This window comes from Glycine soja, chromosome 11, assembly GCF_004193775.1.
Source record: "Glycine soja cultivar W05 chromosome 11, ASM419377v2, whole genome shotgun sequence".
Lineage (NCBI taxonomy): Eukaryota > Viridiplantae > Streptophyta > Magnoliopsida > Fabales > Fabaceae > Glycine > Glycine soja.
In genome coordinates, this window is record NC_041012.1 from 264,617 (window position 1) to 286,012 (window position 21,396).

A 21,396-nucleotide genomic window follows, 5' to 3' on the forward strand; every position below is an offset into this window, starting at 1 on the left:
AATTAAAAAAAGCATTTTTTTATAATTGAGATCAAAGGAATAACTCGATATCCATGGCTTGCACGAATTCCAAGCTAGGGCAATTATTACATAGTGAACATATACCTACTTAAGCATAACTCATTTTTTTTTTGTGTGAATATAAGCCAAACTGAGATGATATTGTCATGAAGACTATGTCTTGAGGAAGTTTTGATCGTAGTCATCATTGAGAGTATGATTGTTACATAGTGGTGAACCTACATAGCTGTGAGGGTGTGTACTTGCATCCCTCATTTTTTAAAATTTACTAAATTTATAAATAAAATTTTATATTTTTATATTTTATTTTATTTATATTTATATAATTGAACCCACTCATTTTATTTTTTATAATTTGCATCCACTATCTTAAAATCTTGAATCCATCACTGTTGTTACAAGTTCACACTATGACACTAAAGTAATATATAATCACCTACAAGAAACATTAGACCATGTGATAAGGATTCAATCCTTTTTTTAGAGGAAATGTTTGAATCCCATATCATGTATTTATATATACAACAGCAATGTCACTATGTGGGATCCATCCAAAGAAATTTTGAAGGATCAAATATAAATCCAAATAATTTTATAATAAAAATTTTGCATTAATTATTTATTTATAAGAAAAAATAAAATAATTTATTAAAATGAATTTCAACGAATGCCTCCTATAATTTAATATTTCTTTTTAGGTTAAATTATTTTTTTCCTCTAATTTATTATTTATGTTCAATTTGGCTCTTTATTTTTTTTTAAAATTCAATTCGACCCTCTAATTTTTAAAAGTGATTCAATTTTGTTCTTTAATTTTTTTTGTTCATTTTGATCATCTAATTTTTAAAATTAATTTATTTTTTGGGAAATATTCATTTTATGACACTTTAAAACCATTTAATACCGGTTTTGAATTAGCATAAGATGTGATTTTTTACAATTTAGATTTAAGATCTAAATTGAATCGATTTAAAAAATTTAAGGAATAAACTGAACCCAGAAAAAGCTAGAGGACCAAATTAAATCTAAAAAAATATATTAAAAGACTAAATAACTAATTTAACCTTATTTTTATTACATTGTGTCATTGGTATGAAATATTTATTAACTTTATTAATTATTAAAAAATTTGTAAAAAAAACCCCTATTTGCCCACTTTTATTTGATCTCTTTTTTTAATTATGTTTTTTTCACACCCACAATACTTGAATTTAAGATATTACTTAAGTCCATTACTACTTAGACCAATAATATATTAGTGTATAACTTAATAATTAGGTTTTTTATAAGCAAAGTCTTCAAATAAAAGCAATTAATTTAATATTAATATATATATATATATATATATATATATATATATCAAAAAATAAAATTTTAAAAAATCAGAGGAGACAAGGCCCTTTTCACTATAAGTTGGTCCGCCCCTGGTCACTGTGAAATACAGGCATTAATTACACCTTGTCACTCTAGTGAGATTATTACTGACTTGAAGGTGAAAATATCTTTGTAGGTAATGTCAACAATGCTTGTGCATATAAGCACACCAAAGTCTCAATTGAAATCAATAAATTTAAGCAGTAAAAAAATCAGTTTACTCAACTATCAATTTAAGTCAAATAGCAACCTAATTCAAATTCATAACCTCATCCATTTCATACAGAAAAATAATAAAACAAAGATATGATAAAAAAAAATTATTACGATTTTGATAAAGTTTATTTTTTTTAATCATTCTAATTAGAACTTTTGATTCCTTGATGATGCCTGAGATATAATTTTGATCATTTACATTAACTATAAGATTAATTCTTAATTCAGATTTATTCATACTTAAGACTTCTTGTTTGTTTTCATTCTTTTATCATATTTAACTTAAATCAACAATACTTCGCAAAAGTAATATGCTTAAGAGTTTAAGCCAATTTATTTGGATTTGATTAATATCTCATGCGTTATGATATGCTTCATTTATAAAATAATAAATCTTAGTACTTGAAAAAAAAAGATGATATTGGGTGTACGCCGTACATATATAATAAGTTATGAATATATTAAAATAACAGTTATTCATATTTTTCCGGTAAAAACAATTATTTATATTTTATTAACAACTGTGGTTATTTATCTTACTCAATAATTATTTTAGAGAATTTAAATTCCTTAATAATAAGCTCATTTTAAAGAGTAAATTAGGAGTTACTTCTATTTATAAAAAAGTAACATTATTTTTTACAAAGATAAATTTATTGCATTTCATTTTAAATGAGTGAGTCAATACACGTTTAATAAGATAAAAAACAATATGATTGTTAACATATAATCTTAACATTTTTATAAGAGAATAAGCGACGAAATTTACTTGTCTTGAGAGCAAACTAACCAAGTAGTTTTGAATGTTTTGGTATGTTGAGCTTTGCAATGACAGAAGAGAGGGTCAAACTCGGTATGACATAAGGAATCACTGGTGAGAGGACCAACAACTGGTTTGTTAATTCCAAGCTCCACAAACAAGCCAATGGGCTGCTTCAAGTAGGCTCATATATGGTGTTCCCGTGTGTAAGGAAGTTTTGGCTTTCAAATCACGACTTTTCCTATCATTTTTTTTTATATTTAAAACAAATACAATTTATTTAAAATAGAATAAAAATAGTATTTTAAAACATGACTTGTCTATATGTAGTTTTTTTTAATAAAAATTATCCATTTATATAATTTTGAATAAAAAATGCCCCTTATTTATGTAATTTGGAATTGCTCGGTGGAAAGCAAAATAAGAATACTATACCCGATAGATCCAACCACTTTCCGGACAAATAATTGATGGCGAAATGTGTGGTCAAGACAACTTTAAGGTTAGCGCGGGCAGTACAAAAAATCCTTAGAGAAAAAAAAAAAAACATATAGGCACGTTATAAATGAAACGTCAATTAAGATTGTGTTGACCGTCCCTGATTTAAATCTATAATTTTGAATAAAAATACCCCTTATCCGTAAACATTTCGAATTGCTCGGTAGTTGCATGCACGTGGCGGAAAGCAGGATAAAAACACTTTACCCAATAGATCCATCCAGTCTCCGGACAAATAATTGAAGACCAAGACAATTTAAGGTTAGTGTAGGCTATTGCGAAGCATCATAGAAAAACAAAAAACATACAGCCACGTTATAAATGAAATATCAATTAAGATTGTGTTGACCATTCCTGATTTAAATATCAATTGGAATGATTAAAACATGTTCTAAATTCGAATAATGATATTCATACTTCATTTTCCTTTTCAAATCCCTCACATTTCCTTTTTTCATTCCATCATATATGATATTTATCATTTTTTCTCTTTCTACTTATCTCTGGCATGATTGATTATTAGTCAATTATTCATCTAAGTGATACAGATTTTTTTAAATAAAATCTTAAATTCAAATATTATTAAAAAAATATGATTAAGAGAACACCCTAATATAAGTATTATGGTCATCATATTCTCTAATGAAAATTAATCAAAAACAAAATTAATAGAAATCATACTAATGTCATAATTATAATAAAAAAAACTTAATTTTGTCTCTCTCTTTTTTTTTAAAAAATCCTTTAACATCTATTGGTTGGAGGTTAGCTAAGTGCTATTGAATGTTCTTTTAGTAAAGTTTGAAAGTACATGATAAGAGTTACACAAAAGATAGAAGAATCACGCAACAACTGAGACAGGGAAACAAAAAATAAACCAAACAAACTAGCCTATCCTCTTTGGTAAGACAAACCCATCGAGTTAGCTAGCAACAAACTATCAATTGACAATGGATGATCATACAGAATCCCCAGAGCTTAATCTCCCATTGCCCCACAATTAGCTAGTGCATATGCGCACTAAACAATCTGAGTTATGTTTGGAAACAATAGTTGATAAATTAGTGAAAAAAAAGCTAATAAGTTTCTATTTATTTTTTATCAAACACAAGATATCTCAGTGTTTCAATTAACATTTTAAAAGTCTCTATTTGAGTTTACTCTTATAATCAAACATAATTCTTTCAATAATTATGATTTTTGGTATTGTGTTGGAAATATAATTTCAAATCTTAATGTGTTTAAATCAACGTTAATAAAATTATTATTTTTTAATTAATTAATTCTGCAAAATTAATTATAATTAGAATTAATTTTAAAGTGACATAGTTGTATATTTAAATGTTTTTATGATAAACATAAGTCACTGGTAACATTTACAATATTTTTTTTTATCTAGCATATACATTATTTAAATAAATTTAACTCAAAATCAATTATACACTCCATCCAAAATGAATTTTATAATGTGAAATTAAATGTAAAAATTTAACTAAAATTACATTAGTGGGTATTTCAACAAGATTCTAAAAAAGTCCATGAAATCAAACACACACTTTAACCCAAGTCTCGTTGAAACTACTAACTATTAGAAGTAGATTTTGCATCAACATTAATTAACTCAAGTCATGTTATTAATTTGTTCCATGTAAATATTTAATTAGGGTCAAGTTATTTTGATATAACTAGACACTCAAAATCAATTTTGATAATAATTAATTTTTAAATAATATTATGTATCCAAATTAATTTTCTAATATTTATAATCCAAAAAGAATCACATTAATAAAAACTAACATTTACTTAGAATCAGTTTTAAAAATCAAGATTATTCAAAATTAATTTTATAAACACATATCTAAACACATACTCAAGAATTTTTTTCAATATTTTTTATCGTTATATTTTGTTTTGGTGTTATTTAGTGGAAAAAAAGTTTAAAAAAAAACTCATTTAAAAAAACTACAAGTATTATTAAAAAAAGTGTGAACTAATAAAGGAAAAATATAATCACGTACACTCATTAACATTTAGAGCATCTCTAACGTTGATGGCTTAAATAGTTACTTATTTTTAAATATTGTTGCTTATTTTTTTTACGATTTATTAGAGATCGATGATCTACCTATCATATTATGTTACTTAAAATTAAACTTCAATTGTTTATAAGTAAAAATTAATTCTTTTGTTATTTAATGATCATTTAAAGAAAATAATTTAAAAATTGCTTAAAACTATACTATTGAAATAAAATATATATAAGTTGCTTAACTATGTTATTTAAAATAAATTACTTAAATTTCACTCATTTGAAAATGCTCTTAGCATTAGTTAAATGATATATTAAATTTTTTGAGATAGAAATATTCATCATCCGTCTTGTCTCACAAATTTTGATTGGTTTGAAGTTTAAACTAGATATAAGTATTTAATGTATTTTGAGAAGATATTTGAATTGCATTTTGAGTCATATCAATATTCAGCTCGATTAATATTCATCCTCCGTGAAACACGTTTGAAATACTTAAGTGGTATGAAAGATTGTTACTCAAAATGATATGATATTTAAATTAAAATTATTTATTATGAAATATATATTATAAAATATATTTTATTTTAGTTTTATATTTTTTTAGTCTAGAATTTGTGAATGGAACCATCGAAAAATAAAATTGAAGGGTTGGGATTTAAACTAGTTTCTCTCTTACTGTAAGGGACATTCCTCATCGGTGAAACACGTTTAAAATACTTAAGTGGTTTGAAAGATTGTTACAGATCATGAAAACACGGTAACATGAACCCAGCCTCAGTATAAATGTGGCATGTCATGAGATGGACAATTTATACTGTGAAAAACACATACACACAATAATAGCTCTCTCTGATTAAGTTGTCACTCACGCACAGAAACACAGAAAGAAGATGATGGCGAACAAATTGCAAGGGGCAATTGTTAGCTGCCATTCCAGAACAAGGCAGTTGTCGATAGATGAGAAAGGGCGCGCCATCTCCGCTGTGCTCACTACTCATCAGGAACCCTTTAAGACTAAGGTTCCTGAGTTGACAATTAGCCATGTGCCCCCACCTACACCCTCCATCAAGAACAAAGACTTCATCATCCCCTCCACCACTAGTGGAAAGTTTGGTAGGTTTGGTGGCAAGTTTGTACCTGAGACACTTGTAGCTTCTTTGACCCAGCTCGAAGCAGAGTTCAAAAACGCCCTCCGTGATCATGCTTTTCAGGTTAATTAATATATCGATCTTTTAACAAGAACAAAATAAATATTATATTAATTTCTTGCAACTAAATTTAATTAATAACTATATATTGAACAATTCTTAATTAAAAATGTTGATTTGAATGGTTGTACTTGTACCTACAGGCAGAGCTAGCGGAGGCATTAAGAGACTATGCGGGGAGAGAGACACCTCTGTATCATGCAAAGCGATTGTCGGAGTATTACAAGAGCGTGAATAATGGGAAGGGGCCTGACATATACTTAAAGAGAGAGGATCTCAACCACAGTGGCTCTCACAAGATGAACAACGCTCTTGCTCAAGCCATGATTGCTAAGCGCATGGGCTGCAAAAGCGTCGTCACCGCCACTGGCTCTGGACAACATGGCCTTGCAACAGCTGCAGCTTGCGCAAAACTTGCTTTGGACTGCACCGTCTTCATGGCCGACAAAGACATCCACAGACAATATTCAAATGTGAGGTTGATCAAGTTGTTGGGAGCTCAGGTATATAAATTAAAATACATATATACCCTCAATTTCTCTTTTTATTCTTCGGGGCCTTAAAATTTAAACGGATCCAAAATAAAATTAAACGGCTAAAAACAATAAAAAAAATCAAATTAATTTTTTTTGAATTTGTTTGAATGATTATTTTTCCAAATGAATTGATTTAATTTAGATTGTGGTTGTATTTTTAAAACCGAATTAAATTAAATAAAATCACAACACTTATAATAATAGTTATATTACTTTAATGGTACGTGTTTTATGTGTATATAATTTAAATTTCATAATATTTTATAGTGTTATATATATAAATTTTATATAATATATATTATTTTTTGTTTTAAATAATTTTTTAATAGATAAAAATTTGATAGATTTTTATTATAAAAATTTAAAATATTAATAAGTTTCATAAATTATTATTAATAATTTTTAATACAATTTAATTTAAAAGATATATATATATATATATATATATAAATTTCAACAAAATAATAATTAATAAAAATAATAAAATTTTTCACCCAATCAAATCATAAAATATTAGTTTGATTTGATTCAAATTTTATTTTAAATGAAAATAAAATTCAATCACAAATTTTATTGTAATCAAACTAAATCACATGTTTTATAAATTTGATTAGAATAATTTTCTGACGAATGATTAAATCAAACTGAATCACAGTGGGTTTCATATACTAATACAAGTAAGTTATATAATGGTGGTGAGATTAATGAATTAATATATATGTATATAGGTTGAAGCAGTAGATGGAGGGTTCACAGATGCAGCATCAGAGGCGTTTCGGTATTGGGTAGGGGATTTGGAAAACAGGTACCACTTGAGTGGCTCAGCGGTGGGACCACACCCGTGTCCAACCATGGTTCGGGAGTTTCAGTCAGTGATAGGGAAAGAAACGAGGATGCAAGCATTGGAAAAATGGGGTGGGAAGCCAGATGTTCTTGTTGCCAGCGTAGGGACTGGGTCAAACGCTTTGGGTCTGTTTCATGAGTTTATAGCAGACAAAGATGTGAGGTTCGTTGGAGTTGAGGCTGGGGGTTTGGGCTTGGAGAGTGGAAAGCATTCTTCAACGTTGACCACAGGAGAAGTGGGTGCGTACCATGGAGCCATCAGCTATTTACTGCAGGACCAAGATGGTCAAATTATTCATCCACATTCCATCGCTGCTGGGTTAGTAATTAATAGTTCCCAGAATTCAAATTCTACTATACGTACTCAATTTCTTTTTAGTAAAACATTGTTCGTATATCTCTCTTAAGTTAAGAAATTCATGAATCGGGTACACATCTTTGAAATTGACATTGGTATTCTTTTAATTCACAGGATGGAGTATCCAGGAGTTGGTCCAGAGTTAAGCTTCCTTAAAGAAAGCGGGCGTGCGGAATTCTGCGTTGCAAATGATGAAGAGGCTCTTGATGGTACGCCAAAAACATAGGCACTTTTTTTTTTTCATTTGAGTTGTGAAAAGTAAAAAACTCCAACTATAACGGTTATTAATTATTCTACTGATAAAATTTGCAGCGTACCAAAGACTATGCAAATTAGAGGGCATATTTCCCTCTTTGGAGGCCGCACATGCATTGGCTATCTTAGATAAATTGGTCCCTACTCTATGCAATGGTACTAAGGTTGTTGTGAATTGTAGTGGGCGAGGAGATAAGGATGCAGCAATAGTCTTCAATCGGGGAATATATATTTGACAAGGAATAACAAAGATGGATGAAGACCTGTGTTAAATAACGATTTGACCTAGCTTACGATGAATACTATAAATGCTATATATAAATAAAAACTACACGATTCATACGTTGTTAAAGGCTAGGAAGTGGCCTCGGTAAATAATTATTTTCACCGTCATTAACTATCATCAGATATTTATTCATGTTACTGTGAAAAAGGGATTAAAGGAAAGTATTAAACTCTTTAGAGAGATTTGTGTAAGAAGATATTCAGTGACAAATCTTTATCTTGTAAAAAGAAAGAAATGATAATGAAAATATTCAATTATTGTTCAAGGACCCAACATAGCCCTAGATTTTTGGAGTGAATTAATATAAATTGGTTATATTTTTTTCTTGTTATCTTTTTTTTTTATTATCATATATTGATATAACCGAAAGTCATGATTAATTCATTCCAACATAATTTTTTTATACACAAAAGTCAACTAAGACTTAAAATCTTGAAGTACTTAATTAAAATACATAAGTTGCTATCACCTATGTCACTCTTTATTGATTTATTTTGTTTCTTATATACTAATGGAAGAGATATATTATTATTATTATTAATTTTGAGATCAAGTCATCTTCTAATACTAGATGAGATGAGGTTTAGATTTAATACTCTTTCGTAGATTAGTTGAGTGAGAAAGCAAATTTTTAAACTAGCTTAGGATAAAGTGTTTTTGACACTATTCTCTCCTACTCGAATGTATTGTTTTTTTGACAATCACAACATAGAAGTCTCTCCAGTCCTCTAAGATTCTTTATCACTGCACGGAGCAGACACTCCAATCACTCTTTCGTTTTACTCTTTCTCGGAATAGTACCTCACTCGCACACAACTCACGCGGGGTACACAGATCACAACACATTCATTCATAAAAGAAAAGAAAAATATACTTACTCATCTAAAAGTACCTACACTTAAAAAGAGAGAAATAAGAAGAAATTAGAGAGATAGATAATTGCATAATAAGTGATATGAATTAATAAAGTATGATATGAATTTAATCTCTCTTCCACATGTATAAAAAAATATTTATTAAAAGATATAATCTCTTAAACGAATCTTAATATCTTATGAGATTAATATTTAATTTTTGATCAAGAGATATTTTATTTCACAAAAAAATATAATTGATATATATGATAAGAAGTGAAATATAAAAAAATAAGATAATGAATAAGATGTTTATATATATATATATATATATATATATATATATATATATATATATATATATATATATATATATTGTCTAAAAATCAATCAAGACCCTAAAATAAAAGGAAAAAGGCACTGTCGGATCTGACTTTTGCCATTTATCTGGCTGTTGTGGTCCCCTTAATTGGTTCATTTTTCTCCACATGTAGCTTCCACCATTTGTTTCTGTTGGTTTAATTAAGTGCTTATAAATTGTTTTTGTGAGTTTGTGATAGCAATAGCAACAGCCTACTGTTTCCACTACTGGGTTGTTACCACAAATTCAGTTAGGCCATATTAGCAATTCTGTTATAACAAACTCTTCCATTATAATTAGCTATTGTATCCATTATACATATACATGCCGGGGATAAGATTGGCAGCTAATTCTCATCGAGTTTAGTGTCTTTATTTTTTTCTGCAATTAGTAATAGAAATAGTTATCTGTGACCATTGCCAACAGTTTGTTTGCTGCTATGATTCTTCGTTTCTGTTTCCTTTATGAACTCGTTTAGTCCTGCACCTTAATTGGCTATATTTAGTGTTGTTTTAGCATCTTGTAAGGTTATTCGGTTAGCATTATATTTGGTGTTGTTGGTTCATAAAACCAGTGTTATTATATTGACTGGTTATTAGTATGTAAGTGTTATTGCACGATTCATAATATAAGTGTTATTATATTGGTTATTCATGATCAGCCCAACAAAAAATGAGGCATAAACACAAAAAATGAATCTTTTTTTTTTACTTTTAAAAAAAGTGATATGTGAGATTTTACAGATAACATGTCACCTTTTTTATTTTAAAAAATTAGCAACAAATGTTGATAAATTTAAAATTCAAATTTTAGTTATTTTATTTTTAAGCCGACCCAATTATATTATTTGCTATTCACCAAAAAGAATTGTGCTATTGCTTGGTTCATAATATATAAGTATTATTATATTGACTAGTATATTAATTATGACGTTGGTTCATACGATATGTTAATAATTTGGTAAGTAACTAGCTAACTCCTTAATCATTGAGACACTTGGGATTTACGCATTGTCATTCTGGTAAATTAAAATGTAAAAGACATCTACAAACAAGTAATACTTGAGTTAGGGAACATGAATTTCACTCGCATAATATACTTTTAGGAAAAAATAATAAATTTTAAGTGTGATTAATTTTCGATTAAATATTAATTTCATAACCGACCGATCTAAAGGATTGAAATTTATAAAGATATCTTGACTACCACTAAGAAGCCTAAGAGTCTAATTAGAGTGATTCCAAACAAAAAAAACTAATACCCATCTTGTAATTAATTACACACCCAAAACCAATATGGATAGTTACTTTTCAAACATTTTTGAATGGAAAAATCAATTCTTTAATATATGTATCCAAACAAAAATTACATCACTCTATTTATTGCAAATATAGGTTTCCTATATTCTCAGATTTTCCGTTGTATTATTCCCTGTTTGACTTGTGTGCCCTTTTTATGCATGCTCAACAAAAAGGGGATAATATTTTTAAAAAATTATCAGACGGGATAGTTTTTTAAAAAAAAAATACTAGTTTGAAGGTTGAGTCACGACTTCAACGTAATTAAAAAAATAATATTCTGAAGTCGTTGGGTTTTTTATATGACTTTGGGGTTCGAAAGTTAAAAAAAAAAATCAGAAATCCCAAATTAACATAGGACTTCATCCCGAGTATTTTTTTTATAAAAAAAATAAACGTAAAAGTCTATTAAAGTCTTACAAGCATTTAAAGTCGTGGTGAATTTTACCGCTTACCCTTAAACGCCTCCATTTGATAATTTTAAAACAAAATTACCCCTCTTTTGTTAAAAAAGCCCCACTTATCATGTTTTTTTTGTTGCTTTATTTTCTTGTCGGGTTCAAATTATTTCCAGTACAAACTATGTTGTGATAAGCACAAGTTTAAATATTTATTTATTTTTTATAAATAAAAGTATTATCGTATTAATGTCACAGTGACAACAGTCCTGTATAGTACATTTTCTGAAGTATGTGCCATTCTTGTCAATGACAAGGCATCAGCAATTAATTAATGTCCCATACTCAATATCTTATAATCACAAAATATTTCTTGCAACACGCATGCAGCCTAACGGAAAGAGAGAGGATGAGTTCATAGCGGAAAGAGACGTAAGAACTTTAAATTATTTTAGAAAATAGACATCTCCTTCAGTATCATTTAACATCTCCGACCAGTTCCTTCTGGAATGGTCACCTCACAACAGGGATCGGACCAGCAACATAAACATCGAGCTCCAACTATGCTGAAATATTGCAACCTTGACGCTCCGTTTTTCACAAATATAAACGCTTTTTTAATGGAGTACCAAAACCACATGAACAGAAGCATGTGCCTTACACCAAGCTATTAACTGGATATATTACAGCTCGGTTATAGCACTGTTATAGATAGCTTAACTAACATCTCAACATGAACTTCTGAGTTTCATGTCATTTTGGCGAGGTCTACAATCAATCTTCCTACTATTATAAATTCTAAGGTGAGCTTTGAGCTAGACAAGCTAACAATGTTGTCAATATTCTAACAAAAGGTATTGATGTCTAGCACTTGTAGTAGTTCTTTGACAATATTCCTACTTCTATCCAACCTTGATTTAGAATGAAAAGTCGGAACCATCTCCTATAAAAAAATAAAATAAAAATTGATTAAGGTGTAAAAAAGTTAAAGAAAAGTCATTAATGAAAGATATTTTATTAATAAAATGTTGTTTACATTTAATACTGATTTAAATAGTTAAGAATACATAAATTGTTTTACATATGGATAATTTTTAAAATGTTTAACATAGTTTATTCTTTTTTACTTCTCTTCTCCTTAAGAGGAAAAGTTGAGCCAAATTTTGTTTTATATAATTCTTTTACCAGCTCTTTTAAAAAAAATAAGTAGCTTATTTTTAAGAAAAAACATGAAATGGAATTACTTTAAAAAATCTAAATAAATGAGTTTTTATAAAGGGAAATGATAGGTGTTACGAAAAAAAATTCTTGAAAAGAGTCGAATGTTGATTTGTAAGAAATCCCAACCGTTTATTTTATCGATCAACTTTATTAACTAAATTCTATTTAAAAATATCTCAGCCTTAGATATTACATTTCGTGCAAGGTTTTATTTGTACCAAATAGCATCACTCTTTTATAAAACTTGTGTGATCATGAAAGTCAAGAGATGGGTTATATCATGAAGACAATTATGCATGAATGTTTAAGAAGGTAGAGGATGTAGTCTATTAACAATTCTTTATTTTATAGTTTCAATGAAATTTAATCATGTAATATCTAAATTAGATTCTATAAATTTCACATGTGAAGACCTGAAAATTTTAAAAAATATTATAATCAAGTCTAAAAAGATTTAATTACTCATTTATCCAGTAGAATAAGATTTGTTAAGAAATAAATCAATGAAGTTGATCATAAATTAATAAGAATCACTTTATTGTCCCCTAATCTTTATTTTATTGATAACGTGATTCTCTATATTAAACATTTAATTTATAATAAAATGAGATAAATACTATTCAATAAAAAAAAAAGTTGTGCAAAGTTTTATCCTGTACGTATATTAATATAATTTCAAATCGAATCCTAATGTTATACAAACAATATTTACGCAATATTTACGTAGATAAATACTATTCTATAAATTAGTGGGCATTCATTCTAAAACACCGAGAAATAACAAATTGTTACTTTAACGTCCGTTTGAGAGGTGCTGAACAGACAAACAAACACATACTAAATTCGAGGAAAGCGAATGCTAACATAGGCATTAATTTATCACCCATTTTTTCATTTTCTTGTCTGATTTACCTTTCCTTTTGCAAAATAAAATCATTTTGAATAAATCTCTGTTTAGTAATTATAATTCATTTATTTATATTAGAGACAATTGATTAATTTATTGAATGGGTGCAAAAATAAACCATCAACTCAGACATGTGTCATGTTACAAGAAAAAAAAAGCACGGCCCAAGGTCCATTGAAAACACAGTCCGGCGGGCCCAAAAGCGAACCCGATGAAGAAGGCGTGATATGTATGTTATGCAAAACCCTAAACACATTAAGGTTTGGCTGTAACCCAGAGCTCCTTCGCCTCATCGATAGTTTAAAGTCTCGGTAAGATCTTCTTCCAACTCCGAAACTAGATCCGATTGATTGCTATTCTATTCTTTTCACTGTCGTATACTCCAACCTCCATGTAGATTCTTTTATGCAATTTTATTCCTGCTTTATGTTGTATCATGGAAAATGGTTTTAAGTAGCCACTGAATGTGGTAATTGTTCGCTATAATTCATATATGCATTTTTGTTTGCTGTAGTTTTGACAATGGTGAGGGTTAGTGTGTTGAATGATGCTCTGAAGAGCATGTACAACGCCGAGAAGCGCGGGAAGCGCCAGGTCATGATTAGGCCATCCTCCAAGGTCATCATAAAATTCCTATTGGTCATGCAGAAGCACGGTATTGATTTGTTATGTAATATGAATTTGGCCTTGAATTGAATATAATAGGAATTTTTTTAGTGTTGTTGGCATGTTTTGTTATGGTGTGGTGCTTTGTAGGGTACATTGGTGAGTTCGAGTATGTTGATGACCACAGGGCTGGGAAAATCGTGGTTGAATTGAATGGGCGGCTGAATAAGTGTGGGGTTATTAGCCCTCGCTTTGATGTTGGTGTCAAAGAGATTGAAGGTTGGACTGCAAGACTACTACCCTCAAGACAGGTAACCTTAAAACCTAACCCTGATCAATCACACCTTTGCCTTTGTCTTCCATATAGTTACCTCTTTAATTCTTTGCAATACATTACAAAGCATGAGTATTGTGTAAATTTGAAGAAACTACAGCTGTCGTCAGTCTATTTTTCTCCTAAAAAAATTACTTTCAATTGAAGAATATTTTTAAGAAATGTAATAATTAACCACTCCTAAACGTAGCTAACTTTTGCTTTAAGCTTTCACTTTAGACACCAATGTATATTTAAGATGGTTAAATTCAACATGTTCATTGTTGCAATCTTTTTTTGTTGGTGTAAGTGTTTCTTCATTTATACATTGGTTATATAGTTATAATGGCTCTCTGTAGGTTATAGTGTTTGGCCTGTTTTATTTTTAATCTTTTATCTTTAAAAGTAGTCAATTAGCTTTTGTTCATTAGCAAAAAAGCTACCTTTGTCTTCAAGAGCTTTCTTGAAATTGTGTCTTAAGCTCTCCTTCCAAAGGGAAGAGATGCACCAAAAAAAGTACCTTAAATTTAAAGAATGCCAACCTGTATCTGTATGAGGTATTGTTGTTTCCAGGACAGCAAAATAAGAATATTTCTTCTGTAAATTGAAGTACTTGTAGAATTTGTATAGTAAGTTGTTGAAAATTGGTTTTTGCTTGTTCTTTGATAAAATTTGCTCGTATTGTTTTTAAACTTTGATGTATATTAAGTTGTGTAGATGTGAAATTGCTAACCTATCTGTGATTAAACTTTATGTTGTCCGTTATTCTCTTGTATGCATATGGTTTCTCCTGTTTGCCCCTAAACTTTGGTTGCTCAAAATGATGCAGTTTGGGTATATTGTCTTGACAACCTCTGCTGGTATCATGGATCATGAAGAGGCTAGGAGAAAGAATGTTGGTGGTAAAGTGTTGGGTTTCTTCTACTAGGCTTGCTTTTTGTTTGAGGTTCGCTCCGATGAAGTTTGAGATTCACCAGTTTTGATGGACCATGTGCTAGTTTGCTAGCGCCATAAGTTATAGAGAGCAGGAGTTTTAATTATTATTATTTCCTTATTCTAGCATGCGCATTTTACTGTTTGTGAAAACGACTTGGTCATTCTAATCACTTTTTTTCCATTCCATATTGGGTTGGTCGTTTTTGTTTAACGGGTATGTATTTAGAATTGACATGGTCATTGGCGTTGTTGCAATTGTTTTCTTCCATTAAGGAAGCAATATGAGAAGTGCAGGAAGCAATTCCGGATGTGCAGAAAGAACACCCCAGCGATGTTCGATGGTTGGTGTTTTGCCTTATCAGCGGACTGGTATTGCATCATGTGTCTGTTTTAAAATTAATTTTTGCCACTGCGAATTGTATTTGGTAAATATGGTTTTTAAAATTAAAGTTTTTAATTTGTAAATATATTATGAACCGGGATTTTTATTACTTTTATTATTCTTACTTTTCAATTCACTAAATGCTTTTATTAAAAAAATTATTTCACTTAAATGGTTAAAAATATGGTAAATAATTTTGATATTTTTAAAAAGGAGAATGCAATATTATTTTTGAAGACAAAATCATCTAACCGAAAGCAAATATGGTTTATTTAGATACCGAAAGCAAATGCGTTTTATTTATATACCAAAAGCACTATGGTTGATTTTGTCTGCAAAACATAACCAAATTATCGAAGTAAATTACAATTTTATTTTTTAAACATACAATGTTAAAGGTAAATTGGCAAATTAAAATAAGTACATTAAAAGCAAGAAAGTCATTGTTCATAAAAACAAATTATATGCATTTAGCTTATTTATATAAATTGATAGATGATATGTTACTACATTGAATTATGCACCAAAAAATATTTTGATTATCTTAATTTTGAAATATTTATTTTTTGTTAGTCATATCAGCACTTAACTTGCTAGAGTTAATGTTAAGAACTTAAAAATAACACTTAGAAAATGTTAGGGATCTAAAAGATTTGTTGAATACAGGTACTAAAATCAGTTAAATTAACAATTACAGGAACTTCAATCTGATTTTTTTAACCATTCTAATATTATATTTTAATTTTTAAAATACTGTTTCCGTATGTCTATAATATAAAGATTTGAAAATATTACCCTCTTTTTAAGGATTTCGTTGATGAATATTTCCGTAAATACTATATATAGTAAAATCTAATTAACGAAATTATCTGTTTCATTTGATATATTTTAATTATAGTAATATAGTATATTCATATTATGTACAATATAACTAATTAATTAATTATGTAATATGAGCAACACTATAAAAGAACCCAACACTGAAGAATTATTTCACTCTCTCCCTCAGCAACCAAGTGCCCCTAGATTAAAACTCTTTACCACAAAATGAATTCTTAATCACCATGTTTCATGTTGTTCACCCTTTTCTTGATTCTCATTTCTGTGTCTCCTTTGTAGACAAATCAAGATGAGATCATTGACTGCACAAACGTTCTAAAAGCAGATCCTGAAATCCTGCGTTGAAAAAAAGCTGATGGATCCTTCAGGTAAATCGAGGTGGCTGCATCCTTCAGGTATGCCATGAAAGACTTAAAAAGTGATCCTCTATCTGCAAACTACGAAGCCAAAAGTGCTGGTGATGGATCTGCAACCTGTGAAAGCCTTGGCGCGTACATGTTAACCCTGAAATGATATATTTTTAGTATATTGTTTTTCAAATTTTTTTTCTTGTTTCTAAGGTTGAGTTTGTTTTAAGACCATAACAAAAAATTAAAGTTTCAATTTCATCTCCTTATATTAAAATTAAAGTTTCAATTAGCTAGGTTTCTTAAAACAGGTTTAATTTCATCCCATTTTAAATCAAATTTGATCTCATTCTAGAGTTTCATCTTTTTTTTTGTCTCTCTCCATAAAATGCAACATTTTTTTTGAAAAAAAATTTTTTTTTAGTGCTTTATATATACAATTTTTTAAAACAAATAACAGATTTATGATTATTGGTTGAAAAATTGTTACTTTATAAAATAGGATTTTCAATTTGAAAACATGGTTACTTTTTTTAAAAAAATATTTACAATTTTAATAAAAAGAATTATTTCTATTTTACATAGAAGCTCTTATAATCATGATCACCAAAATATGATTATATGACTCATTTATTGTTTTTATTTTTCACAATAACAGATTTCTCGTTTGTACATACACACATGATTATTGTCCCATGTATCTAAAATTGGACAATTTTTTTAATGAGGAAAAATTATGCACTGTATGATAATTTTATTAATTTTTTATAAAAACTGCCTAAAAAGTAATACCAATAATAAATTATGATTAGAAGACAATATAAGATTATTTTAAAATGTCATTATATAATCATTAAATTTATTTTTTGTTTATCTAGTTGTCTAGAAGAAATTTTTTGCCATCAATCTCGTAGTAATAATTTTAATTCTTATACACTCTTTTACTAATTCTTTTATTTTTATAAAAAAATTAAATTATAATTTTGTTTTTCTTATAATTTCAAATCAGAGATTTTGATCTTATTTTTTTTCTGGTGACTTTGATCTCCTATTTTAAAAAACACTTAGTTTTGCATGTTTTTTTTCTTCAAATTAAACTCTAAATCTAACATATTTACTTAAAATATCATTAAAAACTTAATTAAAAAAATAAAATCGACAGGGAACACACCAGACAATTTGACTAGTTCGACTGGGAACTGATTTGACGATCGTTTTGAATATTCTAAAAATTCAGAGGATTTTTGAATTGTTTAGACAGTCAAGAACTGATCAAATCGATGAAAAATCAACCAAAACTAGTGCTGGAAATTAGTTGAATTGGTACTTTTTCAAAAAAATTAATATAAATATTTTAAAGATAAATAAAAACACATTAATGAATATTTAAAACATAAATTATTTTATCAATTAATATTAAAATTTTCTTATAAAACATAATTTATTATTTTATATTTCGTTTATTTTGATAGTTTTTATACTATACTAATTAATTACTTCTTTTTTGTTTTAAAATGCCAACTTGTTAGTTTATTGACACTATTATATTCTGTTAAAACTTAAACTTCAAGTTTTATGATATATTGATTAAACTTTCATGTATATTTGAATGTTAGGAATTTGAAAAATGATTTTTTGTTGTAGTTTTTATTATTATAAAGTGATATTATATTTATTTAATATAATTTTATAAACAAATTAATCATTATTATTTTATTAATTCCAATTTGATTACGGTTTGAACTGTCGAATCTGGAATCAATATCTTGACTGATTTCATGTTTGATCCAATTAAAAAAAATATTGGTTTTGAGTTATTTACTCTGCAAGTAAGCAGCAAATCACATGGATCTATTAACTGCATTTTTGTGAAAGGAGGAGAAATAATAATGAATTATTTACTCTGCAAATAAAGAGGATTGACTTACATATCAATAAGTAAAAGGATAGCATATAAAAATAAAAATAAAAGAGGATGGATTTGGCTGACCAAGTTTTGGTGTGAAAGCTACTTTGCTTTATTTGGACTTGAGTAAAAGATTGTGTTAGGGCTAATAATACATCAAAAATTAAAAATAAATTATATGTAAATACCTTATTTATAAATAATAAATTATGTGAAACAGAAAAGGAATTAATTCTATGCAATTGAAAAATGAAAGGCTTCCACCATTCTCAAATCAAATACACCCACCTTAATTAATTTTGGAAACCACATTTACCAAATACAATTTGCAGTGGCCAAAATTAATTTTAAAACAGGCACATGATGCAATATCCGTCCGCTGATGCGGCAAACACCAAGCATCGGACATCGCTAATGCCCAGCAAATTTTAAGTCCATACCCGTTAAACAAAATTGGCCGACCCGATTTGTTATGAGAAAACTGTGATGAAGAAATAAAGATTAGAATGTGACCAAGTCGTCTTCACAAACAATAAAATGCACAAAAAAAATAATTAAAACTCTTGCTATCTATACTTATGGCGCTAGCAAACTAGCATGGTCCATCAAAACCAGTGAGAATCTCAAACTTAATCAGAGCGAACCTCAAACAAAAAGCAAGCCTAGTAGAAGAAACCCAACACTTTACCACCAACATTCTTTCTCCTAGCCTCTTCATGATCCATGATACCAGCAGAGGTTGTCAAGACAATATACCCAAACTGCATCATTTTGAGCAACCAAAGTTTAGGGGCAAACAGGAGAAACCATATGCATACAAGAGAATAACGGCAACATAAAGTTTAATCACAGATAGGTTAGCAATTTCACATCTACACAACTTAATATACATCAAAGTTTAAAAACAATACGAGCAAATTTTATCAAAGAACAAGCAAAAACCAATTTTCAACAACTTACTATACAAATTCTACAAGTACTTCAATTTACAGAAGAAATATTCTTATTTTGCTGTCCTGGAAACAACAATACCTCATACAGATACAGGTTGACATTCTTTAAATTTAAGGTACTTTTTTTGGTGCATCTCTTCCCTTTGGAAGGAGAGCTTAAGACACAATTTCAAGAAAGCTCTTGAAGACAAAGGTAGCTTTTTTGCTAATGAACAAAAGCTAATTGACTACTTTTAAAGATAAAAGATTAAAAAAAAACAGGCCAAACACTATAACCTACAGAGAGCCATTATAATTATATAACCAATGTATAAATGAAGAAACACTTACACCAACAAAAAAAGATTGCAACAATGAACATGTTGAATTTAACCATCTTAAATATACATTGGTATCTAAAGTGAAAGCTTAAAATAAAAGTTAGCTACGTTTAGGAGTGGTTAATTGTTACATTTCTTAAAAATATTCTTCAATTTAAAGTAATTTTTTTAGGAGAAAAATAGACTGACGACAGCTGTAGTTTCTTCAAATTTACACAATACTCATGCTTTGTAGTGTATTGCAAAGAATTAAAGAGGTAACTATATGGAAGACAAAGGCAAAGGTGTGACTGATCAGGGTTAGGTTTTAAGGTTACCTGTCTTGAGGGTAGTAGTCTTGCAGTCCAACCTTCAATCTCTTTGACACCAACATCAAAGCGAGGGCTAATAACCCCACACTTATTCAGCCGCCCATTCAATTCAACCACGATTTTCCCAGCCCTGTGGTCATCAACATACTCGAACTCACCAATGTACCCTACAAAGCACCACACCATAACAAAACATGCCAACAACACTAAAACAATTCCTATTATATTCAATTCAAGGCCAAATTCATATTACATAACAAATCAATACCGTGCTTCTGCATGACCAATAGGAATTTTATGATGACCTTGGAGGATGGCCTAATCATGACCTGGCGCTTCCCGCGCTTCTCGGCGTTGTACATGCTCTTCAGAGCATCATTCAACACACTAACCCTCACCATTGTCAAAACTACAGCAAACAAAAATGCATATATGAATTATAACGAACGATTTCCACATTCAGCGGCTACTTAAAACCATTTTCCATGATACAACATAAAGCAGGAATAAAATTGCATAAGAGAATCTAAATGGAGGTTGGAGTATACGACAGTGACAAGAATAGAATAGCAATCAATGGGATCTAGTTTCGGAGTTGGAAGAAGATCTTACCGAGACTTGAAACTATCGATGAGGCGAAGGAGCTCTGGGTTACAGCCAAACCTTAATGTGTTTAGGGTTTTGCATAACATACATATCACACCTTCTTCATCGGGTTCGCTTTTGGGCCCGCCGGACTGTGTTTTCAATGGACCTTGGGCCGTGCTTTTTTTTTTTTTCTTGTAATATGACACATGTCTGAGTTGATGGTTTATTTTTGCACCCATTCAATAAATTAATCAATTGTCTCTAATATAAATAAATGAATTATAATTTTTAAACCGAGATTTATTCAAAATGATTTTATTTCATATCAATATTAATATACTGAAGTTATATATATATAGATGAAAGTTATTGCAAAAGGAAAGGTAAATCAGACAAGAAAATGAAAAAAATGGGTGATAAATTATTGTCTATTTAGCATTCGCTTTCCTTGAATTTAGTATGTGTTTG

At 28.9% G+C, this 21,396-nt stretch overlaps 3 protein-coding genes across 4 annotated transcripts; 2 read left to right on the forward strand and 1 right to left on the reverse strand.

Annotated features, from left to right (window-relative positions):
- Nucleotides 1-5,702: 5,702 nt before the first annotated feature.
- Nucleotides 5,703-8,660, forward strand: LOC114375099 (tryptophan synthase beta chain 1-like). Its single transcript, XM_028332847.1, has 5 exons — nucleotides 5,703-6,112; nucleotides 6,253-6,612; nucleotides 7,374-7,807; nucleotides 7,961-8,055; nucleotides 8,159-8,660. Exons 1-5 carry the CDS (start codon nucleotides 5,792-5,794, stop codon nucleotides 8,335-8,337), a joined length of 1,389 nt encoding a protein of 462 aa, XP_028188648.1. The 5' UTR covers nucleotides 5,703-5,791; the 3' UTR covers nucleotides 8,338-8,660.
- A 4,940-nt stretch (nucleotides 8,661-13,600) lies between these two features.
- LOC114373862 (40S ribosomal protein S15a-1) lies at nucleotides 13,601-15,637 on the forward strand. The gene is made up of 4 exons (XM_028331417.1): nucleotides 13,601-13,737; nucleotides 13,941-14,081; nucleotides 14,183-14,343; nucleotides 15,175-15,637. The coding sequence occupies exons 2-4, from the start codon at nucleotides 13,949-13,951 to the stop codon at nucleotides 15,271-15,273; spliced, it is 393 nt and encodes a 130-aa protein (XP_028187218.1). The 5' UTR covers nucleotides 13,601-13,737; nucleotides 13,941-13,948; the 3' UTR covers nucleotides 15,274-15,637.
- Nucleotides 15,638-18,980: 3,343 nt separating this feature from the next.
- LOC114374131 (40S ribosomal protein S15a-1) lies at nucleotides 18,981-21,064 on the reverse strand. Of its 2 annotated transcripts, XM_028331733.1 has the most exons (5): nucleotides 20,953-21,064; nucleotides 20,609-20,749; nucleotides 20,347-20,507; nucleotides 19,401-19,517; nucleotides 18,981-19,237 (listed from the first exon to the last, which is right to left on the reverse strand). In XM_028331733.1, exons 2-4 carry the CDS (start codon nucleotides 20,739-20,741, stop codon nucleotides 19,419-19,421), a joined length of 393 nt encoding a protein of 130 aa, XP_028187534.1. In that variant the 5' UTR covers nucleotides 20,742-20,749; nucleotides 20,953-21,064; the 3' UTR covers nucleotides 18,981-19,237; nucleotides 19,401-19,418. The 2 variants fall into 2 exon arrangements, with proteins under 2 accessions (XP_028187534.1, XP_028187533.1); XM_028331732.1 differs by lacking the exon at nucleotides 18,981-19,237 and having other exon boundaries at nucleotides 19,241-19,517.
- Nucleotides 21,065-21,396: the final 332 nt, after the last annotated feature.

Coding starts and splice junctions, on each gene's coding strand:
- LOC114375099 (XM_028332847.1), top strand. CDS start 5,792: ATGATGGCGAACAAATTGCAAGGGGCAATTGTTAGCTGCCATTCCAGA. Junction 6,113..6,252: donor TCCGTGATCATGCTTTTCAG/GTTAATTAATAT, acceptor TTGTACCTACAG/GCAGAGCTAGCGGAGGCATT. Junction 7,808..7,960: donor CCACATTCCATCGCTGCTGG/GTTAGTAATTAA, acceptor TTTAATTCACAG/GATGGAGTATCCAGGAGTTG.
- LOC114374131 (XM_028331733.1), bottom strand. CDS start 20,741: ATGGTGAGGGTTAGTGTGTTGAATGATGCTCTGAAGAGCATGTACAAC. Junction 20,508..20,608: donor ATTGGTCATGCAGAAGCACG/GTATTGATTTGT, acceptor GGTGCTTTGTAG/GGTACATTGGTGAGTTCGAG. Junction 19,518..20,346: donor GACTACTACCCTCAAGACAG/GTAACCTTAAAA, acceptor AAAATGATGCAG/TTTGGGTATATTGTCTTGAC.
- LOC114373862 (XM_028331417.1), top strand. CDS start 13,949: ATGGTGAGGGTTAGTGTGTTGAATGATGCTCTGAAGAGCATGTACAAC. Junction 14,082..14,182: donor ATTGGTCATGCAGAAGCACG/GTATTGATTTGT, acceptor GGTGCTTTGTAG/GGTACATTGGTGAGTTCGAG. Junction 14,344..15,174: donor GACTACTACCCTCAAGACAG/GTAACCTTAAAA, acceptor AAAATGATGCAG/TTTGGGTATATTGTCTTGAC.